The 21,176-nt window shown below is 45.6% G+C and overlaps 1 protein-coding gene across 2 annotated transcripts in view; it reads left to right on the top strand.

The window, feature by feature from the left end:
* ATOSA (atos homolog A) overlaps positions 1 to 21,176 on the top strand; it is a 662,760-nt gene that overhangs the window by 497,776 nt on the left and 143,808 nt on the right. For both annotated transcript variants that reach the window (XM_069624850.1, XM_069624849.1), the window contains exon 8: positions 17,531 to 17,639. In XM_069624850.1, the coding sequence (XP_069480951.1) occupies positions 17,531 to 17,639 (109 nt within the window). The remainder of the gene's footprint in view (positions 1 to 17,530; positions 17,640 to 21,176) is intronic.

Below are 21,176 nucleotides of genomic sequence, written 5' to 3'. Positions count from 1 at the left end.
ATCCTTCGAGGGGGGACTCCCTTTTAAGCAGGAGCCACTGCGCTTCATGAACCTCGAGGAAAAGTGGAACACTGGCGTCGATACAGCAGCCTTGACCTTCGCAAGGCTCTTCGATGATAGTTTCCTCTATGGTGGAAGTCCTGGGAAGATGAGGCATGCAGTAGACCTCAATGCAAAATGTTTGGTGCCGCAAGTAAGATGCTGTGGACTTGAAAGACCTTCGGCGGTGATGGACGCGGGCCCAGCCTGTCCTCTGGCCTGTCAGTGCTGCAGCCGCAGCACATACCTTGGTATAGCTTTGACGATCAGGACTCGACCATGGGCTGGACCTCGGGTCTTCACTCAGTCAGTGTCCTCGGGACATCTTTGTCGGCTTGTGGTGGCGGGAAAGGCACTAGCGGTCTTTCCTCAGTAGCCAGCGACCTCGACTTTCTCCAGTGGGACAAAGTGGTCGGCGGTGATGGCAAGGGAGCCCTCTGTCAAATGTCCTTAGGCAAAGGTGGAGCTTTCTCGGCTCCGGGTGTCGAGCAGCACAGCGTCAAGGTGTCCCCGCTTCTGGGCGACACGTTTCGACTTGGCCTCCAGCGGTCACGGAAATCTTCCGAACTACGGTCGACGCCAATGGACTTCAACGATCCTTGGATGTCCAGACCCTCTCTTCAGGATTCTCGGCGGACACCTTCTCCGGATGTCAAACTCGCAGAACTGACTCCCAGGGTGCCTCGATGAAGAATAGAAGTTTTTGCATGATGGTCCCTCGTAACTCGGCGAGAGGGCTCCTAGCCAGGCCCTCTCTTGGATCAGTCATCAACAGACTCCGACAGCTCTTGGATTACCTCGAAGGAAATGCAGCAGCATTCTTCTCCTCCAGCTGGGCTTCAAGGATGAGCTTCAAGTTTAGACTTCAACTTCTGAACCAATTGGTAAGTGAGAGGTCCCCAAAACACATCTGTCCCTCATTCACTCTGGCTGAGCCAGGCTCAGTCAGCCAATCGCACAGAAGGGCGCTCATGCATGCAGGCAGCCAGTCAGGCTCACAGTCATTCAGGCCATTCACTTCCACCCAGACACCCATAACAAGGAATGTGGATTGGGGCAAGCAGCCAGCCTTTCAGCACACTACACTGCTTGTCCGTGCGCACTCCGTGCCATGGACTGATGGCATGGAGACTAAGGCACTCATCACATGGTCCAATGAGAAGCTACTGGCGCTAGCACCTTCTTGCACAGTTCTGACTTTCCCAGATGATTTGGTAACCCCTCTTCAAGATACTCAGCGTAATATATTAACAGGGTTTTTTGTCAATGCCCATTCTCTTGCTAAACATACACCTGCCTGTTTTGACCGGCTGGCTGATTTGGTCCCGGATGTGGTATGCGTCACAGAGACGTGGCTGAATGACTCATATGGCCCTGGAGTGGTTCAGATTCTTCCTGACTACAGTATTCTCCCACTGGATCTCACCTCCGTGCAAACAGGTGGTGGTATTGTTGTGATTGTTAAATCTTGGTGTAGTGCCATCCCTATTCCTTTGATCCACTCCATTAAAATGGAAGCACTTTTTATAAAAAAAATCACTGTTTCTGCCCACTTTAGTCGTCACATCTTTGTGGTTTATCGTTCCCCTGGAGCAGATAGCTCCTTTTGTGACCAATTCTTTGTGTTTATCATAGAGTTGGAACTGAGGTATCCACACCAGTTATTACAGGTGATTTTAACCTTCATTTTTACTTCTGCCACGATGTCTGAGAAACACTTTTTTGAAGCAATGAATGTCTTGGGTCTGGCTCAATTGGTTACAGCTCCGACTCATTCAGCTGGCTACACACTTGACCTATTGTTTGCCAGAACTCCCTTGGTCTCTACATTCCCACCTTTCTCCTTTCTCTGGTCTGACCACCTTGTTGTTCCTGTTCTTGTGCAGGCTCAGGTCTTCTGTACCTGTCCGGAAGGTAAATATCAGCTGCCCCGCAATTGCTTAAAACCTTTGATGTGGACATTGTTTCTAACATTCAGGCACATTGTCAGGCAGCAGGTGCCATCAATGTTTCGACGCTGACAAACATTTTCACCCTTGTAGCAGATACGTTAGCTGCCATCGCCCATCGTAAATTGAGGGGCCGCCCTTCCCAGCCCTGGTTTACGGATGAGCTGAAAGCCTTACGGGCAAAAAAACGGCTGACCGAGCAGAAATGGCGGCGCACTTATGTTGCCAGTGATAAATCTGCTTTTAACCTGATATGCAACTCCTATCATCTTGCAATTCAGATGATTAAAAGCCCCTTCTATACTTGCAAGGTTGAAAATGCCCTCAACCAACCCATAGAATTGTTCTCTGTTGTTCGGTCACTTTCCTCCCTCCCGGACACTGGCTCTCAGGTCACTCACTCTCAAACTCTTTGCGATGACATGGCGGCTTTTTTTAATCAGCAAAGTTAATCACATATGCGAGCAGATTCACCTATTTTGCTCCCACACTCTTGAGCAGGAGATTCTCCCCTGTTTATCTGACCATAGTTGGTCGGTGTTTCCCATATTCTCAATTCAGGAGGAGGAGCTTGCTATTGGTCGCCTAAAGTCTGCCTCGCCTTCTGATGTCACTCTGCAAATTTCTATATGATTGACAGAAGCAGTTAATGAATCCTGCCAAACTGGATCCATTCCTTTAGAGCTTAAACAAGCGATTGTTATCCCCCTTTTGAAAAAACCTTCTTTGGACCCTTCCTTGCCTGCAAATGTTCATCTCATCTCACTTTTGCCCTTCTTTATAAAGTTGTTGGAATCTCTTGTTTAACCTCTTCTCGCCTCTTTCTTGGAGCATTCATCTTTTTTAAATCCGTTCCAATCTGGGTTTCGTCCTGGTGGAGGGACGGAGAGTGTCCTGGTTTCAGTGCATGATGATCTCAGTTTACTAGCAGCCAGTGGCGGGGTGGGAAGCCCTCATTTTGTTGGACTTATCGGCTGCGTTCGATACGGTTGACCACCAGGTACTACTGGATCGTCTTGCAGTGGCTGGCCTCTCAGGTCAGGTCTTGGCTTGATTCGCCTCTTTCTCCGCTGACCGCAGCCAAACATTGATGCTTGCTTCCTTCTTCCTTCTCGGCCACCTCTTTCTTACTGTGGTGGGGTCCCCCAAGGATCCGCCTTGTCCCCGGCTCTTTTCAACATTTATATTCAGCCTCTTGTTTTGCTCATCCGCTCTCACGGTTTTTGGTGCTACTCCTATGCTGATGATATGCAAATCATTGTCCGGTTGGACTCTACCCAACCAGGCCTAGCATCTCAGCTTAGGGGGTGCCTATTGGCCATGAGTAAGTGGATGGGTTATAACTGGCTGAAGTTAAATGGGGACAAGATGGAGGTCCAGGTGGTGTAGCCCCGCACGGTTCTCACTCAGCTGCTTCTTCCCCTGTTTTGACCTGCTCTGCAGCCTTTTGTCCAATGAGCTTGGTCCTTGCCCTACCCCAGTGTCAGAGGTAATAAATCTGGGAGTGCATTTTTTTCAGCCTCTCCGTCTCTGGACGCTCAAGCTAGGACTATCTGTAGGGCTGGATTCTTCCAACTTTGAGTTCTTCGCAAAGTCTTACCATTTCTTCCTATCTGGCGTAAGCCCATTGTAACAGACTTCCTAGTTTTAAGTCGGTGGATTACTGTAACTCCTTTGCTGGCCCAACCTCTGTATCTTCATCGCTTGCAGCTCCTCCAGAATTATGAGGCCTGCATTTTTACAGGTACACCAAATGGTGCCCATATTTCTCCCATCCTCCGGTCTTCCATTGGCTTTCTGTCCTTCAGCGGGATTGTTTAAATCGCTGGTGATAGTTCATCAGGCTTTTTATGGATCAGGTGCTGAATACTTACAGGAAAAGTTCTGCCCTTGTGTGCTTTCTAATGAACTACGCTCTAAAGGCTCCTATCTTCTCCCGTTATCAGTTTGAGCTTGTGGTTGCCGCTCCTTTTCTGTAGTGTGTGCTAAAATATGGAATTATTTGCCTGTATCACTTCGGGCCACTTATCTTTCATCTGCTTTCAAAAACATACCTGTTTTAAAATAATATTTGCCAGCTAGTTTTTTAAACTTCCTGCATCATTCCTAGCGCCAAGATGCTTTGGCCTGCGTGCGCTCTATAAATATAATTAACATAACATTCATGTCCATTCAAGGCAGCGCAGTCCCATTCATTGTGTCACACACCCAGACAGCCATAACCTAGAATGCATATTGGTCACACACTCTATTCACACAGGTCCCACCCCTAGGGTGTACCCACAACATACAGTCACTGGGGAGGCTCCAGCCAGGCTGACCTGGACCTCCCTACTCTGGTTTGGGCCCAGAGGTTTCACAAGCCCTATAAGGTTGTTTTAGGGGATTATTTACCCTTGTTATGTTTGTGGCCCTCTTTTGGGTTTTATTTTAATGTTATGATCCTTCTCATATTTCTTGTGCTTTTTCCCCGTCCTCTTTCTTGTGAGGAGCCCCAGAATCCTTGTGAGGAGCCCTGTTAGCCACCCGCAAGTCAACAGCTATTGCTAGCTTCTTGGGGTCCAGTTCCTTGGAGTCAGTAAAGTGCTGTTTCAGCTCTGGGTAACAGGCATACAAATACTTTCTAACATAGAGACATCTCAAACCATCATAAGTGCTCACCTTGTAGCCCTTAATCCACCATTTAAGTTTTTCAGGCTTTCACACACCTAAGTGGCCCACAAGGTACCTTCTCTCTTCCTGTTGTCCCTAAACCTTTTTAGGTATTGGGAATGGGTCTTCCCAAACCTTGCTATGAGAGCAGTTTTTGCCAATTGGTAATCTTCTCTATCAACATCATTCTGTACCCAGCCAATCTAGAATATTAGTTTTAGCATCATACACACTCGCCAAATCTTTCGGGAGATGAGGCGTCCTGCTCCTGGTGTTGTCAGGCAGAGAGGACTCTGAAACAGAAGTGGAATCAAGGGACAACTTTTTAATGTCAAGCTTATGCTGTATCTCCTTTTCCCCAAGTTGCAGTTACGTCATCATTTATTTGCCGCTCATTTCCGACTGTATATCCAGTTTTCTAAATCCAAGCTGCATTTTCATTTTCTCTATTTCTAGAACCAGCTCAGTTGACATTTTAGACATAGGTAGGGATGAGGTCAGAGGATTAGTAGGTGGATTAACAATCACATTTCCATCCACATCATCATCCACCTCACTTTCTGGAAGATGAGGGCTAAGGGTTAATCTTTGACCATCATTATTTTCTAGATTGATTCTGGGAGTAGGGGTTACAGACCTACTCTAAGACTCTTGGTAATCCAACAAACCTTGGATTAACTCGGCTTTCTTTCCTTTAGTACTAAGGCATTTTTCTTGACACAATGGTTTTAGATTTTCAACAGTAAGAGGTACAAAAGCTGCTGACATATAGTTTTCCATAGTAGACCTGGTTTAGTACTTTACAGTATAGTATTCTTGAGGATAGATTCTTTCAATACAATACAACCAGGAGTCAATGTAATCCAACCTACAAAAATCCCACCAGCTGTAACAGCAGTGTTAGGGGAGTTTTCCCAAAGTCCACTTTGGAGGTAGAAGTTACAAAATGATCCCAATGGTGTGTAGATCCCCAACTCGAAGTATCAGTCCGTATTACTCATGGAGCCTTAGTAGAGTGGTAGAGCAGTCAGGCTTATCATAAGAGGAAGATGTGAGCTGTAGGTAATGTAAGGAATGCATGGTATCAAACAGTGAAGACAGACACAAGTGATCACAGTTCAACAGAGTTGAATGAATGCCTATTTAACCCTAAATGTGAGGATGGGAGCAAGCTACAACCATCAAAGCAAAAATGACGCAGTCCTAGTGGAGTCTTGTCAAAATAAAAAGCGCCTTTACTAATAAACCTATTGCCAATCCGAACTTCTAAATACAAATGGTGTGGGAAAAGGATGTATGCAAAAGAAAGTGTTAAAAAAATAATAGGTCAGAATGTGTTCCCTTCCCCACGGGACAAGGTGGCACACTTGAGTTTCAAACAAACTCTGGCTTCTGTTGCTCGAAGATGCAGTTCAGGACATACGTCAGGGCTTTCTGCGACAGTGTTTTCCTCAAAATAAAGTCTCTTGTTCACAGGATGCCTGGACACATACAGAACAAAACAAAGTTCCTTCTCTTCTTCAGGTTTTTAAGTTTAAGGGTTCCCAGTTTTCAATGGGTCTCCCTCAGCTGGGCTTGGACCCTGGGTCTCCCTCAGCCGGGCTCGGACCCTCTCAAAACACAAGTTCCCAATAGGTCTCCCTGAGCCAGACTTGGACCAGTTGTTTGCAATTGGTCTCCCTTGATCAGGCTCAGACCACGGATCTCCCTCATTCCGGCTCGGGGTCCTTTAGCACAATGTTCACAATTGGTCTCGCTCATTCAAGCTCAGACCCCTTAAGCACAGTGTTTACAATTGGTCTCCCTCGTTCGGGCTCAGAACCCTTATTCACACATTTACAGATCTCCCTCAGCTGGGCTTGCAACTGTTGTTCACAATTCCTTCTTAGATAATCGAAGACTTTCGACTGTGCGTGGCCTTTGCTTAGCCTCCGCATGACCCGTTCGATGTATTTCACATGAATTCCTTTGACACTTCCACGCATGGGGTTTCTTTCGTTCTCAAATTAACTGGTTGCTGTGTTCAGTTCATCTGTATTTCGCCTTTATTCAGGGCATCGCCAGCAGTTTCCCGGAGATACATCTCCCTAGCCATGCCACAGCCTCTCTCCAGCACTGAGTCGGCGTCTCAGCTCCACGTTCCACTCTGGTCTCTCTTCCCAAAAGCCCTTTGGGTTCTTTGGCCCCTCCTTAATGTTCACACTCAAGTCGCGGACCACGCTCCGTTTTCAAAAAGAAATGGTTTTGGCTCTAATGACAGTTCTACTGTACTATCGATAATAACGTGCACTCGCGCACAAACAAAGATATAAGATGGTTGTATTTAGTGAGCAAAACCTCATTAGATAGTCTTTTTCAAAAGGAAAACATTTGATTAGGTGTATATTAGCAGAGTTTAAGGTTCTAGAGGCAGTTTCCTCGAACAGCAAGGCTTTTTAAGTCCAAAACGCAACTCTAGCTAAAAGGCAGTTCGGAGAGCCTCAAAGTCTTGTAAAGCAGCAGAACAACGAAAACTCCTGTTGATATTTTCTAGTCTCTAGTCTTAAAGATGCAAGAGGATTAAACCAATGTTAGATTCCATGATAAAGGACTTGCTAAAGGGACACAAGCAGCAGCTTGGGTCGGAGGTAAGAGGGGGATACCCTAGACACCTATACGTGCACTCCAACGCTCTGCAGTGACTTTTTGGATTCAAGTAAGTTATACCTTTTTCCCCACAGTATCTTTTGGTTTGAAGAAATGTTCGTGGCTGGATTCTCCTCGATGTGGCAGTGCTGGACCCGACCTCCGAATTCCTTGGTCTGTTGACCAATGGCAGGGCAATGGACGGCATCTCTCTGCAGCAGTCACGAGAGAGGCCCACTGGCACAGATTTCATCAACTTCTCTGGTCAGTGTCCGGTTTTAGTGCCTTTTCTGCAGCACCAACAAAGGACACAATTCGCCCAGTCAATCTCCTTCAATACCTGGAGTCCTGCACTCGGGTGAAGGGACTTGGATGAGTTGAATTGTTTCTCTGGAGCTCAGCAAAGACTTGGATGGATTCGGTCTTGGCAAGACTCTGCACTACGATTGTGTTGGAGGTCTCCTGATGTTTGTGGTCTGCACCTCTGGAAACTTCAGCACCTCCGAAGATAGCTCAGATTGTAATTCATCTTAGGGCTGGTTGGTGCCACCAGCCAAAGGGAAGGAGTCCTCTTTGCAGTTCCTGTCTCTCATAGTAAACTGGGTCAGGACAGCAGTGGTCGCTTCACGGTGCTACAAAGGGTCTGCAGGCGTCTCTGGTCGTCTTCTCTGGTTACTTCAGTTTCCAGTGGTCGACTTGCCTTTCACCTCAGGAACCTCACCTTTTATTCAGTTTCAGAACACAATCATCTGCAATCTCTCTCTCAGCAGTTTACAGAAAAGGGCGGGTCGCTGGCCAATCAGGACAACCAGACGCCCAGCGGGGAGCCGTTTCTCTTCAGTTTTCCAGGCAGACCAAGAGCAGGGGAGTGGAAAAAGTCCTCCCCCATGTTCTGCCTGCTCAGACATACTGGGGACTAGGCAGGGACACCCAAGGGTTCCTGCAAAAGGCAAAACACTCAGACAGACCTCCCCCTCCCAGAATATTAGAATAAGGACTAACTAAGAACAAACACGCTAGAAATGGCGAAAAAGAAAGAAGCTCACAACTTAGTACTTGGGTGCCCCTATTGTGCACAACCGGGACTGTGAATACAGCCTGCAGTACAATAGTCGGTAGAACATGTCCACTGCCACCCGCCATAACTAGAAGGTTGTCACAGGAGCAGAGAGAAGGGGGATTCTAAGTATCCCCTTGGCACTCCACATAAGATAGTGTGTGCCAATCTCTCAGAATATAAAGTTTTAGGAGAGATACAAAGTATATCTCTAGTCTTAAGAACTGTAGAAATTGAGGATAAGGTAAGGATCTCAAAGGAGAACCCAAAGGTTCACTGCCCATAAAGAGCATTGTGTGCTGCAAAAGTAAAATACAGATGCCCTAAGAGAGATGGAGGAAAGTAGATTCCATAGAAAAAATAAAATGCAGAGAACAGAGTTCCAAAAGGTAGGACCCATAAGAAGGGAATGAGTGGAAAAGGCTCCACTCATTCAGGATATAAAGAAAAAGGCCCAGAAGTCCAGCAAAAAAGTTCTAGGAGTTTCGCTAGGAGAGGAGACGAAGCACAAAAATGATAGATTTCCCTAACAAAGTGTTATTCGTTTCTGCTGAGTTTTGAGGGATGGCCTGGGTCCTTCATTGACCCAGTACTGTGTTGCCTTTTTTAGTACTTGCCTGACTTTGATAACTACCACGTTCTTGCCAGTTGACTGTTTTTTTCTGCCTTCCTTTCATTTATAATGTATTTAATACTTACTTTTAGGATTTATCTCTTATACTGAGCTTTGGAGGTATGTAGGAGCATTTATTCAACCCATTAATGTTTTATTGTAATTGCATTGTCATCTGTCTACCCAAAGTACTTATCTAGTAATGTTTTAACCTTCATTCAATACTTAATAAACATTGGCCCTCATTCTAAGTATGGCGGTCCGGAAATAAGGGTGCCGGTAGCAACGTACCGGCACCCTTTCCGGACCGCCATATTATGAGAATGCCGTTCACTCCGTTGCCAGTGCTTCAGTGACCCCATTTCCATGGAGTCCTAATGGATTTGCCCGGTCAATCTTCTTTGATACCTAATGGACACCAAATGGACTCCATGGAAATGGGGATTACCTCTTCCCGCCGTCGCTTGTGATATCCCGGTGGCACCGGGATATCCGCTAGTGGTAAGGGTGTTACAAGGTTAACGTAACCCTCTGCCTACCTTCGGGTTTTACCAGCAATCCCGCAATGAGGCCCATTATGTATATTGTTACAGTATATTATCTCTAGTGTATTTTGTTTGGTATGTGTATGACCTAATTTTACCTTGATACTAGTTGACCCCCCCACCTAAGGGTGAAGCCAGACTTCTCTGCTGCGTTACCATTGAGAATGTTTTGACCAAACTTGGTTGACATTCTTTTACTTCAATAAAGATGGGTCTAGGTACACTCCTAACCTGAGCACTGTATAAAAAAACCCTTTTCAGAATTGATATGCTACCGCCTCCAAAAAATATTGGCTTTTCTTCCCCATCCTTTCCCACCTGGTGTGAGGGAGCCGATTGTTATTCCTGCAGGCTTGGAAGGAAATAAGTGACTATTTGCAGTTTATTGAACAGGAAATTTGCCTGCAAAATCTGCCAACCTGTTTGAGGCTAAGGCCAAATAGTTTCTCTCCTGAACTCAGGAATCGCAAACGTTCATGTTTGTCACCTGAACCTTCGAGGCATATCATTCATATTGAGCCTTCGAAGCAACGTAAGTTGTTGAGGCATTCGTCGACAGTTTCGAAGACAATGGGCCTCATTACGAGTTTGGAGGCAGCCATGGTGCTTTTAGGCTGCCTCCAAACCCGTGTCCGGGTAGTCAGAATGGGGACTTACCGGGTCATTCCAACCTTGGAGGACCCAGTAAGTCCCCATTCTGAAAACCATTCCCATTCGAGCCCCCATAGGGCTCAATGGGAATGGGGAAGGAGCTAATAACGGGCCCGCAAATAGCGGGCCCGTTATTAGCTCCCTGGTCCCTTAACGGGTCCCGCTAAGGGTGGCTGGTAAAACCAGCCGGCCCTAGTGGGACCCGCTAAGGGACCTTGGAATGCAGCGGTAGGGGGTTAACGGCACCAGCATCCTTACCAGTGCTGTTAACCCCCTACCGCCGTACTCGTAGTGAGGCCCAATGTCGAAACATTCAACGCCTTCGACTTCATTGGAGCATTCTTCGCTCTCGAAGACTGTAAAATCCATTCCTGAGCTTAAATTCTTCCAAACCATTACAAGACCTGATTTCTTTAGGCAGAGGGGTTCTGTCTTTGAAGATGATGAGGAGGAAGAGGATCAGCCTCCTTTTGGGTATGAATATGGAACCCCAAATGTTCCAGAAGAATTAATTTCAGATGAGTCTAAGATGCAATATCTTGTCGATACAAAAACCCTTAGTTGAGAAATCTCACCAGAAACAGAATTTGGTAATGCTGATCCTTCTTACAGAATGGTTATTAGTAAAGTAGCTGAATATCTGGGATGGTCTAGACCTGCAGCCACTGTAGAAACTGATGTGACATCTTAGACAGTGACACTGACATCTTAGACAGTGGGCCAAATCGGGAAGCTATATTACCATTCCATGCAGCCCTGAGAGTAAGGATAATTGAGAACTGGTTGAAACCAGATTTTATTCCATCTTTTAATAAGTTATTGACAAAGAAATACAAGACTGCTTCCATAGATCCTCCAATTCTGAACAGGCACCCAATGCCTGAAAGCTTAGTGGTTCAAGAAGCAACAGCATCTTCAAAGGCTGTAGCCTATTCTTCTGCTCCAGCAGATAAGAAAGATGGGAGAATTGACTTTTGGGTAAAAGAGTTTTTATTGCAGGAAGTATGGCATTGAAATCTGCCAAGGCTACTAGTGCATTAGCAAAATACACTCATACCCTTTGGGGTGTAGCTGCTTTGGAAGCAGATTACATACCAGAGGGAGAAGAGTTTTTAAGCTTGATACAAGATGGCAAAGATGCCATGAGGCAATCGCTGCAATCTAGTTTAGATACAGTGGACTCAACCAGGAGAGCCATGGCTGCCAGCACGGTACTTAGACGCATGATCAGGCTGATTAAAATCTGGATTTTCGGCAGACATCCAGGTACATCTGCTAGACATGCTGTTTGACGGTACTTCTCTTTTTGGGTAGAAGGCCGATAGCAGTCGAGAAAAAACTGCAAGCTTCTAGAGCTGCAGCAAAATCTTTGGGGGCGGCGAAAGACAACCTCAATCTACAAGTAAAGGATGGAGAGGTCATTCTTTTCATTTCTATTGTTCCATATCTAGATGAGGAGGTCAGTTTTCACAAAGAAGACCCTATAGTGGAAGAGGTAGAGGAGGAAGGGCTCCCTGTTTAGCATCTGCAGATTTACCCTCAGCTGCAGGTGGAACAGCAAAATGACTCCTTAAACCACAAAACTGTGGTAGAATGTCTTACCATGTCTAGAGTTGGCGAAGCATAACTTTGGATGCATGGGTCCTACAAACAGTATCAGACTGATACTTCCTGCTATTCCTTAAAATACCTCCTTATTGCACCGCAAGAGTAAGATCAACCTTGGTTCCAAATCTGCTCCTCTAACAGGAGATTTTCACCCTTTTGGAGAAAGGTGCGATAGAATTGGTACTTGTAGCAGAGAGGAACCAAAGTTGGTACTCTCCTTACTTTCTAATCCCAAAGAAGGACGGAGGAGAGCAACCCATCTTGGACTTTAGATGCTTAAACAAGTTCCTCAGGAAGGACAAGTTCAAGATGGTAACTCTTTCGCAGATCCTTCAGGCCCTTCGACTCCAGAATTGGTTGGTGTCATTGGACCTCGAGGATGCTTTCTTTCATGTGCCGATACATCAGAAGCACAAAGTACCTGAAGTTCGCGGTTGGCGGTTTTCATTATCTGTTTCGAGCTCTGGCATTTGGGCTTACCTCCACCCCAAGGGTTTTCATCAAGCTTATGGCAGTGGTGGCAGCAAGTCTAAGAATGGGGGGGGGGATTCACATCTACCCCTACCTGGACGGCTGGCTGATCAGAGCCATTTCTCTACAACAGTGCCTGGATCATCTCAGCCGGACCTACCCGAGTTAAGGTCTCAACATCTTTTCAGAGTGCCCAATGTCTTCTGGCCTACGACTTCGAGATCCCATTGGTCTCAATTCTCCAGCAGAATGACTGACCTTCTCCAGATCCCGACAAAGGTCGCCTAGGATCTCCTGTGGTGGGCCGGCCGAGAGAACGTGATGAGAGGAGAACCATTTCGGCAACCATCGCCGGAGATGACAGTTGTGACAGGCGTCTCCCTCTCAGGTTGGGGACCGCACATGAGAGAGCTTTCAAAAAGCGGACACTGGTCTCAGTCGGAGTCCAGACTCCATATCACCCTTTTGGAGCTGAGGTCAATCAGACTAGCGCTGATGGCCTGCCTGCCCTCGATACAGGGGAAACGTGTCTTGATAATGACGGACAACACAGTGGCCATGCATTACCTCAACAAGAGAGGTGGTGTAGGGTCACTCCCCCTGTGCAGAGAGGCAATGCAGCTCTGGTTCTGCGCATTATAAGAGAAGGAATAACTCTTCTGGCAGTACATCTAGCTGGAGAAAAGAACACAGCAGCGGATGCTCTGAGCAGGCAGAGCACAATCTCCCACGAGTGGGAACTAGCTTAGGAAGTCCTTCAAGAGATCTTTGCCCTTTGTGGAACCCCTCAAGTGGATCTGCTTGTGACCAGTGGCAACCGGAAGTGTGAGCTGTTCTGCTCCAGGGCCTTTCCCCAAAGAGTAGCTAGGAGACACGTTCATAGTGGACTGGGAATTTCCACTCCTGTATGCGTTTCCAGTTTCCCACCAGTCCCCATCATTCCTCACGTAAAATTGAGGTTGAGGAAGTTTGGGGAAACCATGATCTTCTTGCTTCGGATTGGGCCAGGAGAATGTGATAACTGGACCTTCTGGAAATGGCGGTCTTCCCCAAAGAGAAGACCTACTCTCGCAAGAGGGAGGTCACATTCTTCACCCATAGATCAGGACTCTAAACCTTCATGCCTGGTATCTGAAAGGGTCAGATATAAGGATTGGGACCTTATGGAAGACAGAATAGAAGTGTTGCTTTCGGCGGGAAACCAGCAACTAAATCCCTGTACCGCTACCGTTGTAATAGATTTCGCAACTGGTGCAGGCAAAATGAACTAGATCCTTTCTCATGTAAACTTTCCCAGGTTTTATTTTTCTACTTTACTTGACCCATTCTGAGTTGCAACTAGCCAAAGTGAAGGGCTATTTGGCGGCCCATTCAATTTTCAAAAGATCTCCGAATGAGTACCAATTGTGACACCATTTCTGAAAGGCTTAACAAATGTGTTCTCGCCTGCTCCCTTCATCATGCCATCATCGGATCTAAACCTGGTACTAAGAGATCTTATGGGAGCTCCCTTTTGAGCCTTTACATCCGTGTCCTATAAGGTTGATCAGCATAAAAACTGCTTTTTTAGTGGCTATCACATCTGCTCGTAGGGTAAGTGAGCTACAGGCTCTGACTTCCAAACAACCTTTCACTACCTTCTTCAAGGATAAGGTAGTTTTAAGGGTTGTCTTCTTTCTTGCCTAAGGTTGTCAGAATTACATTTGGCAGAACATATTGCACTACCATCTTTTAATCCTCCTCCTCATCCATCTAAGGCTCTTCATCATTTAGACCCAAAGAGGGTTCTAAGTTTCTATATCACAAGGACTGCAAATATTCGCCAAGATGATCAGCTTTTTATTGGGTAGGCTGGTCATACATTAGGATTAGCTGTCACAAAAAAAACATCTCTAGACGAACTGTTATGTGCATAACTGAGTGTACCCATTGGCTGGCAAGGATTCACCTGAAGGTCTAAGAGCGCATTCTACTAGAAGAGTGTCTGCTTCATTGGCTCTTGAAAGAGGTGTACCAGTGAGGGACATTTGCAGAGCGGCAACATGGAAGTCCCTGCATACATTTAGTCAATTCTACTGTGTAGATTCTTTTTCAGGAGAAGAAGGTACATTTGGCAAAGCTGCATTACAAATAAAGTAAATTCTTATCACCCTCCACCAAACTCAAACTGCTTTGGGAGTCTATCAAAAATGAGGACTATGTGGGAAGACACAATCCATTCAAATAACAAGTTACTTGCCCCTGGTTGTTCCTCCCACGTATTCATCGCCCTCCCATCCATCCCCTCTTGCCTAGAATTTCCCTGTCTTACACCTTACTTTCTCGCAACACCAAGACTATCTCCTCCTGGAACATGGCATGCTACTTGAGGAGGAAAAACTAAGAACCGAGGAAACGGTCACTGCACATGCCTATATAGATCAGCGTCGACATCACGAAGGACGCTACGGAGGCCGTCAAAGACCGAGATTCGCTCTGCACGACACTCAACCCTATGAAAAACAATTCCGAAGCAAGCTGGAAGCAGACTTGAATATCAAAGATGAGGAATACACGGGAGGAACATCCAGTTCAAAGAACGTTACCATGGGTAAGTAACTTTTTCTTCTGTCCGTTACACTTAATATTAAACTAAAGTAGGCCTCCTTGGTCCATAAGAATGACTCCCTTCTCTGTTGGAGCCCTGACATTGGTGAGGACTTTTTAACACCAAACAGCAGTCTGACTGTTGCATTTTGAGCTTTCTGCAGCTGAGATATTTGTTTGGCAGGAGCCCCAGCTTCTCGCACGCCTGGACCTTGGACTTGCCAGTCTTCTGTGTGGGCCTTTCTTAATGGACCCAGCAGGGTCGTCAAGACTCCCTCGCTCATGTCCTAACCAGCGGTCTCTGCTCTGTACTCTGCCAAACCGCTTCCTCGCTCACAGTTCCCCCAGGGAGGGCTGGACACGCAACTAAGTCCTTCCTTCCTTCCTCTTTATGCTAAATGGACTCTGACAACTAGAATGTCCATTCATGTTCTCATTATGGCTCTTCATTGTTCCGCGCCTATTCCTTGTCTCAATACTTGTCGAGGGAGTCATCCTTAGGTATTCCCTACTGTTCCTCGTCTATGTGGGTCTTATGTCACTGGCCCTATACAAGTACATGGGGGTACTAGACAAAGTATTAGGGTCTACATGGTAGCGAGGTGGGTAGGGTCTTGGGTGAGGAGTGTCATGATGTGTTCTTCCAAGATGTCCTCCCTGATCCCTATAGGGGAATTCTCTCCCCATGAGATCCTGCCACTGAGTACCAACCCAGGGGGACTATTGGGTAGTGGCCTCACCTTCCTGACCTCATGGAAAGGGGCTCTGTCCTCGGGGAAGAGTGACGACATCTCGGGATTCGTTGCACTCATCTACCCCAGCGTTTCCCTCCTCCCTAGCCCAGACGTCGGTAACAGGATGTTTGTACTTCCGCCAGGTGGCTCCTGCTGCCTGTTCTTCTTCCTGGGACTACTGGTGTTTTCCCTTATACGGTGGCTACCTAACAGCCTCATGGTCTTCTAGTTTTTCCTTGACCGATCCCGCTTAGTAGTCTTAGGGGATTAGAGATGGTGCCTTCTTTCAACTGGTGTCGCTCTCCTGTCTCTCACCCCCTTTTTATCCTGACCCTTTTCTACCCTGGTCGCAACAGATTTTCTCCTTCGACCATACTACTGTCCCTCTGATCTCTCACTCTGCCTTTCCACCTCCACCCTTTCATCTGACTTTTCTCACTTCTCAACTCTATCACGTCTCACTGTCACTACCTCTGTTGTTATATTACCTCCTCGCTCCTACTACTCCTTCGCTACCGCTACACCCTCTCTGTTCTTACCACTCCCCCTATTCCTCTACTCTGTCGCTACTACCACTATTTCTCACTACCGCTGCTCTCTCCACTGCAACTATCACTCACTAACACAACTGTCCACTACTACCACTTCCTACTTCCACTCTACTACTCCCACAACTACACAGCTACCGCTACCCCTACTCTCTCTCTACTCTTAAACACACATATTCCACAGACCCCCCCCCCCTCTATCCAATAGCTTCTGTAATACTGTTACTGTTCAAAATGGTCCCAGGCCTTTTGCACTATAGTCCATAGTTCAACGTTTTGTTTTACTTGTTTGTTTTTTTAATTTAATTTTTACAGTGCAAACATCACAATCTGTTGATTTAGACAACAACAGCAGGGACACAGGTGGATCAGAAGACTTGTGAAAGTAATCAGGAGTAAGCGGTCTGAGAGATGCAGGGGATGGAGATGTTTCAACTGGTCATGACACTGTAAACAACATTTTTTAATAAGGGCAGAATGGTACACAATTTTGGAAAAGAGGTAGGGAGGGCATCAATGTGAAAGGGCCCAGGGATTGTTCCCTTATTATGTTAATATAAAAATGCTCCACCCTGGGCTATGCAATACGAGTTTGGACTGGGGGAAGGAACAAACGTGAATAGCAAAAAGAAAATTGCCTGAAAAAGAACAACAACAAAGGAAATGCTCCAAGAAAATGTATATTTTCAAACTCGAAATTTTAAACATCAAGGCATTGAAATGAAAAGCATACAAAAGTAATTGTGATGTTTCCAATTCATTTTTAAAACTTTGCTGTTTCAGGCATTACTGTTTCAAACTGTGCCCTGCTGCCCATGTCCACTCACAACATGGGCAACATGGGCAACAGTAGAATTTATTTCAGGACACACATGAGCAGAAAGGCACCCAAAGTAACAATAAATAAACACTCTTACGTGCCATAGTAGTTCTTATCAATAACTTTAGTCTGAAATCCCTCCATGGATGAGGGAACAATGGAAATCTCAAATTATTTACAAAACTTGAATTGAGGATCAATATTGTCAACTCTGCTCCAAAGTCAAAGTTGTAACAAAAGCCTACTATGTAATTTTCATTGGGAATACATAGAAATATTATTTCGGAATTTGTGCCCTCATATTTTTATTTCACACAGCAGGAAAGGCCATGGAGCGGTCCTAGAAATCTATAGATACAAGAGTGATTATTTGTCTCTTTATGTCCATCGTATGGCATCTTCTTTTTTGTACTTATTTTGGAATGTACAGGTATATATTTATTTTACAATATTCAACCAGGCAATAAAGCGTCATTGGTTTGCCTTGAACTCTCTCAGCATGCACAATCACCTCTTTGCGCTGTAGGCTTGAAAGTTATGCCTTTATTCTGGACCTATTGGTTTGAACATTCCTAAACACTTTGATCTATTAAGATATATTCACACACTGTTATTTCTTGATTCCTTTGTAGTACGCAGCAGTATTTAAACACAGAGGATTTCCCAGACAGCTTTGATTCATATCTGCTTAGTGCAAGTGCTCCACCAGCTACAAGTTTAAGCCTTTTGGGAAATTTTGAGGTAAACGTTTGACTTTCTGAATGTTTTAACCATTTCTCCTAATGCTAATGATCTTATTGTAATGAGATTTAATGCCAGGTTGATGCCTGTCTTTTTTATGAATTATGACCGAGTCTTTCATAAAATGATGCAGGAGGTAGCTCTCCAAAAATGTATACCTAGATCATTTCAGCCAACAAGCCGCATATGCCACAGTGCCATCCAGTAGGTACCCCAGGAAGGTCACCTCCAGTTCAAAGCCACTGAGAAATGCACTGTAGATATGCAGATTGGCTCCAATATATTTCATTTTAATCCTGAAACGTTTTGGTCTTCTAGGGTAGCTCTATTGTTGGTCATGCCTGATGCCCAGGAGCTGGTGTTAGCCTCTGCTTATGAAATCTTAATTTCAGACCCTGTAGATTGATCCACAAACTGAGTTCTGTGAAGGTGTCTCACCCACTAATCTCAGAGGATCTGTCATCCAGGTGACCAGGACACAGCCATCGCTTTTGGATCCCGTTCCTGGGGGTGGACTAGTGCGGGAGGATCACCTTGATAAGAGGTCTTGTGGGAGTGGGACACCGGATGGTGAGACACGGTATCCCCCTCCCTGTAACACCTTTTCCTCATTCTACCAGGTAGGATACTTACGAACTCAACCCCCCACCCCACTTTCCCGACATAAACACTTTCTCATGGAGAGGTCATTGTGAAAGAAAATGGACTAACACCCGAGCTGTATACCATACAACATACCTGACATGTCCCAACAGAAGGGTCAGGCAATTACTGATAACTACACACACCTGACTTCCATCACACGTCCCCGCATGGATAAAAGGCGGAGCATGAAAGCACACTCTGAGCAAGGCAAAACACACAAGGAAGAAGTAGTTCCAAGATGGCAGTTTAATACGAGGAGAAAGACGTCAAAACCAGAAAGGGTTGCAAGGAGGGAATTACCCTTGGCCTTTTCAAAGGAAGAAAACTGCTACTTTCACAAGCCCTCGAGAATAAGAAACATAAGACTGGGAATTAAAACTGAAGAAAGGTGCATTGTGTGTAGAAGGTACCCGGGGCCCTCCCGCATCGATAGCCGAGGCGGGGAGGAGCAATTGCTGCTGTGGTACTGACCTTGGCTCCTACAAAAAAGCCACTCCAGTAAAGTCAGCAGAGCTGGTGAGTCGGGGAGACTGATAGCAGACCGGTCTGTGTTAGAACCAAGGTTGCAAGCAGCGACATTGTATGAACAAATCTGCAAAGAACTGAATGTAAGGCGTATGTGATGAGCGACGCAAATATAATTGAATATCCAGCGAGTGACAGAACTTTTAAAAACAAAGTCGATGCCATACACAGACTGGTCCGGCACAAATGGGTGCTCATTTGAAGGTCTCCGTTAGGTATCCACTGAGAGTGTAACATTTTGAACTGTGAAATCGAAGTGGTCCTGCAACGGGTCATGCCAAACCCTGTGCACATTGGAAATTCTTCGATAGCTAATACTAACTGTAATTGGTCCAAGCCCGGCTGAGGGAGACTAATTGTGGAAAGGGGATCTGAGGCCAGCTGAGGGGGGACGACCCAAGGTGAAGATTGTGGAACAAAAGGGATCTGAGCCCGACTGATGGGGGATCCAGGGTGAAGAGTGAATCGCCCGACTTGAATATTCGTAAAGGAACTATTTATTTGTTTGGGTACATCAGGCCCTATGAATCAAGGGACTTTGATAACTCAAGAGACATGGGCACAGAAGGCCCTGATGTTGGTAATGGAACTGTGTCCTAATGCCAAAGAAGCCCAAGAGTGTGCAATGCTTGAGTGAGCCGCCTTGTCCAATGCTGAAAATGTGGATAAGGGAGGCCAACGGCCTGAACATCGTGACCATTTTGTGAACACTTCTTTCTTTTTGATGAACATTTCCCCACACTATTTGTAACTTAGCAGTAAGGTTTGGCAATAGTTTTTTTTTTTAGTATAGACCCTTTTATTTTGACGAGACTCCACTAGGACTGCCTGGTTGTAGCTTGCTCCCATCCTTAGATTTAGGTTTAGATAGACGTTTATCACACCCTTGAAAAAGTTCAATAAACACCCTTGAACTGTGGTCACTTGTGTCTGTCTTACTTTGATACCATGCCTTCCTTACAGCTCCAGTCCCCTAAACCTGCAGCTAACCAGTCTTTTCTTGGCAATAGAAGAAATTACAAATTGCTCTTGAGTGTGAAACCTATTGGAGCATGAGGATACCTTTCTAGAAATCTTCTTTTCATGTATTCAGGACTGTCTGTGGAGGAATTTCTGGGTCAAGCGTCCTGATTTTAAATTGAATTCTTGCTTTAAGAGGAAGCCAATCTAGAGCCTTCATTAGCCAATAGTTGGATCTGCTGGTGCACACTCCTAGACCGCAACACGGGCAGAAAAGCCCAACCAGCATAGTGGCATTAAGGCTACTCCATTTCTCTAGGCTTGAATTGGGCATATCTCCTGCCACTGCAAATTTGATTAGTCTTGGAAATGCAATGAAGAGCATCCTTCAAATGTTGAAATTGGTTGAATACAGAGTTAGCTAGGACTTGCACCTGTAATGCTGAAGAGTAGGTGTTGTCTCACCTTTTACCCAAGGTCTTTACCTTGCCTTTAAGCTTTATGCTGGCTCTGGAGAAAGAGGTGAAGCATGAGTTGATAAGCATGTTTTTTTTAGATGTCTTTGCACATTGAAACAGATGGCCTCAGTCTTGAATTCAGTTGTTGTCAACTGGACAGCACCCCTCTTACACTGCCAATTGATCTGGCTTGCTAACTATAGATAGAGCCATGCATATAAAAATAAAAGGACAGACCAAAAGATATTAAGTGGAGGTGGTGTGGAAATAGATGAGTGGAGCAGGTGCAACAAGCCATTAGAAGAAGGGCAATGTTATTTCCTGGAGCCCATGCAAAAGGGGCTCCAATTCCCTTCTATGTTACGGCAGCAAGAGCCAGGTCATCAAGGCTTCCCAATAAGAGATGTGTGGGTCATTAAGACACTGAAGTAAAGATTTCCACTGCAAAGGGGCTTGATGGGAAAACATCATCAGATCTCCTATTCGGGCACATTTGAAACGAGGGATTATAGCCAGTCTGTGTGTTTGGCTAGTATGTAGGGTTGGATTTACACTCCAAGGAACACAGGATCTTTATTCTGCATATCATTGTGGAACATTCACTTTATGTTAAACTTGATGGGCCTGTCCCCTTTCCACTATGGCAGGGTGCTGATGACCATGGAGATGTAGCATGACCATCTGGTATCAGTATGAAGGTGAGCTGCTTCATTCTACAACGTCTACATTCTTCGGATAAAAATATAAGGTTCACCCAGATAATTCTATTTGACAAATCAAGGAGGTACAGGAAAGATCACAGCCTGTTTCTGGAAGGTGTGATCCTTATACAGGAGTAACTTGTGAAGTTGGTCAGTAAAATGGCTTGATTTGCAGTTGGAAGGATAAGCCTTTATTCAAGGCAATAGCTAGTATTTTCAACACAGGGACATGTTGTGGAAATAAAGAT

The sequence above is a fragment of the Ambystoma mexicanum genome, chromosome 11, assembly GCF_040938575.1.
Source record: "Ambystoma mexicanum isolate Mex_15411 chromosome 11, UKY_AmexF1_1, whole genome shotgun sequence".
Lineage (NCBI taxonomy): Eukaryota > Metazoa > Chordata > Amphibia > Caudata > Ambystomatidae > Ambystoma > Ambystoma mexicanum.
This window is presented reverse-complemented; position numbering and strand designations above follow the sequence as displayed.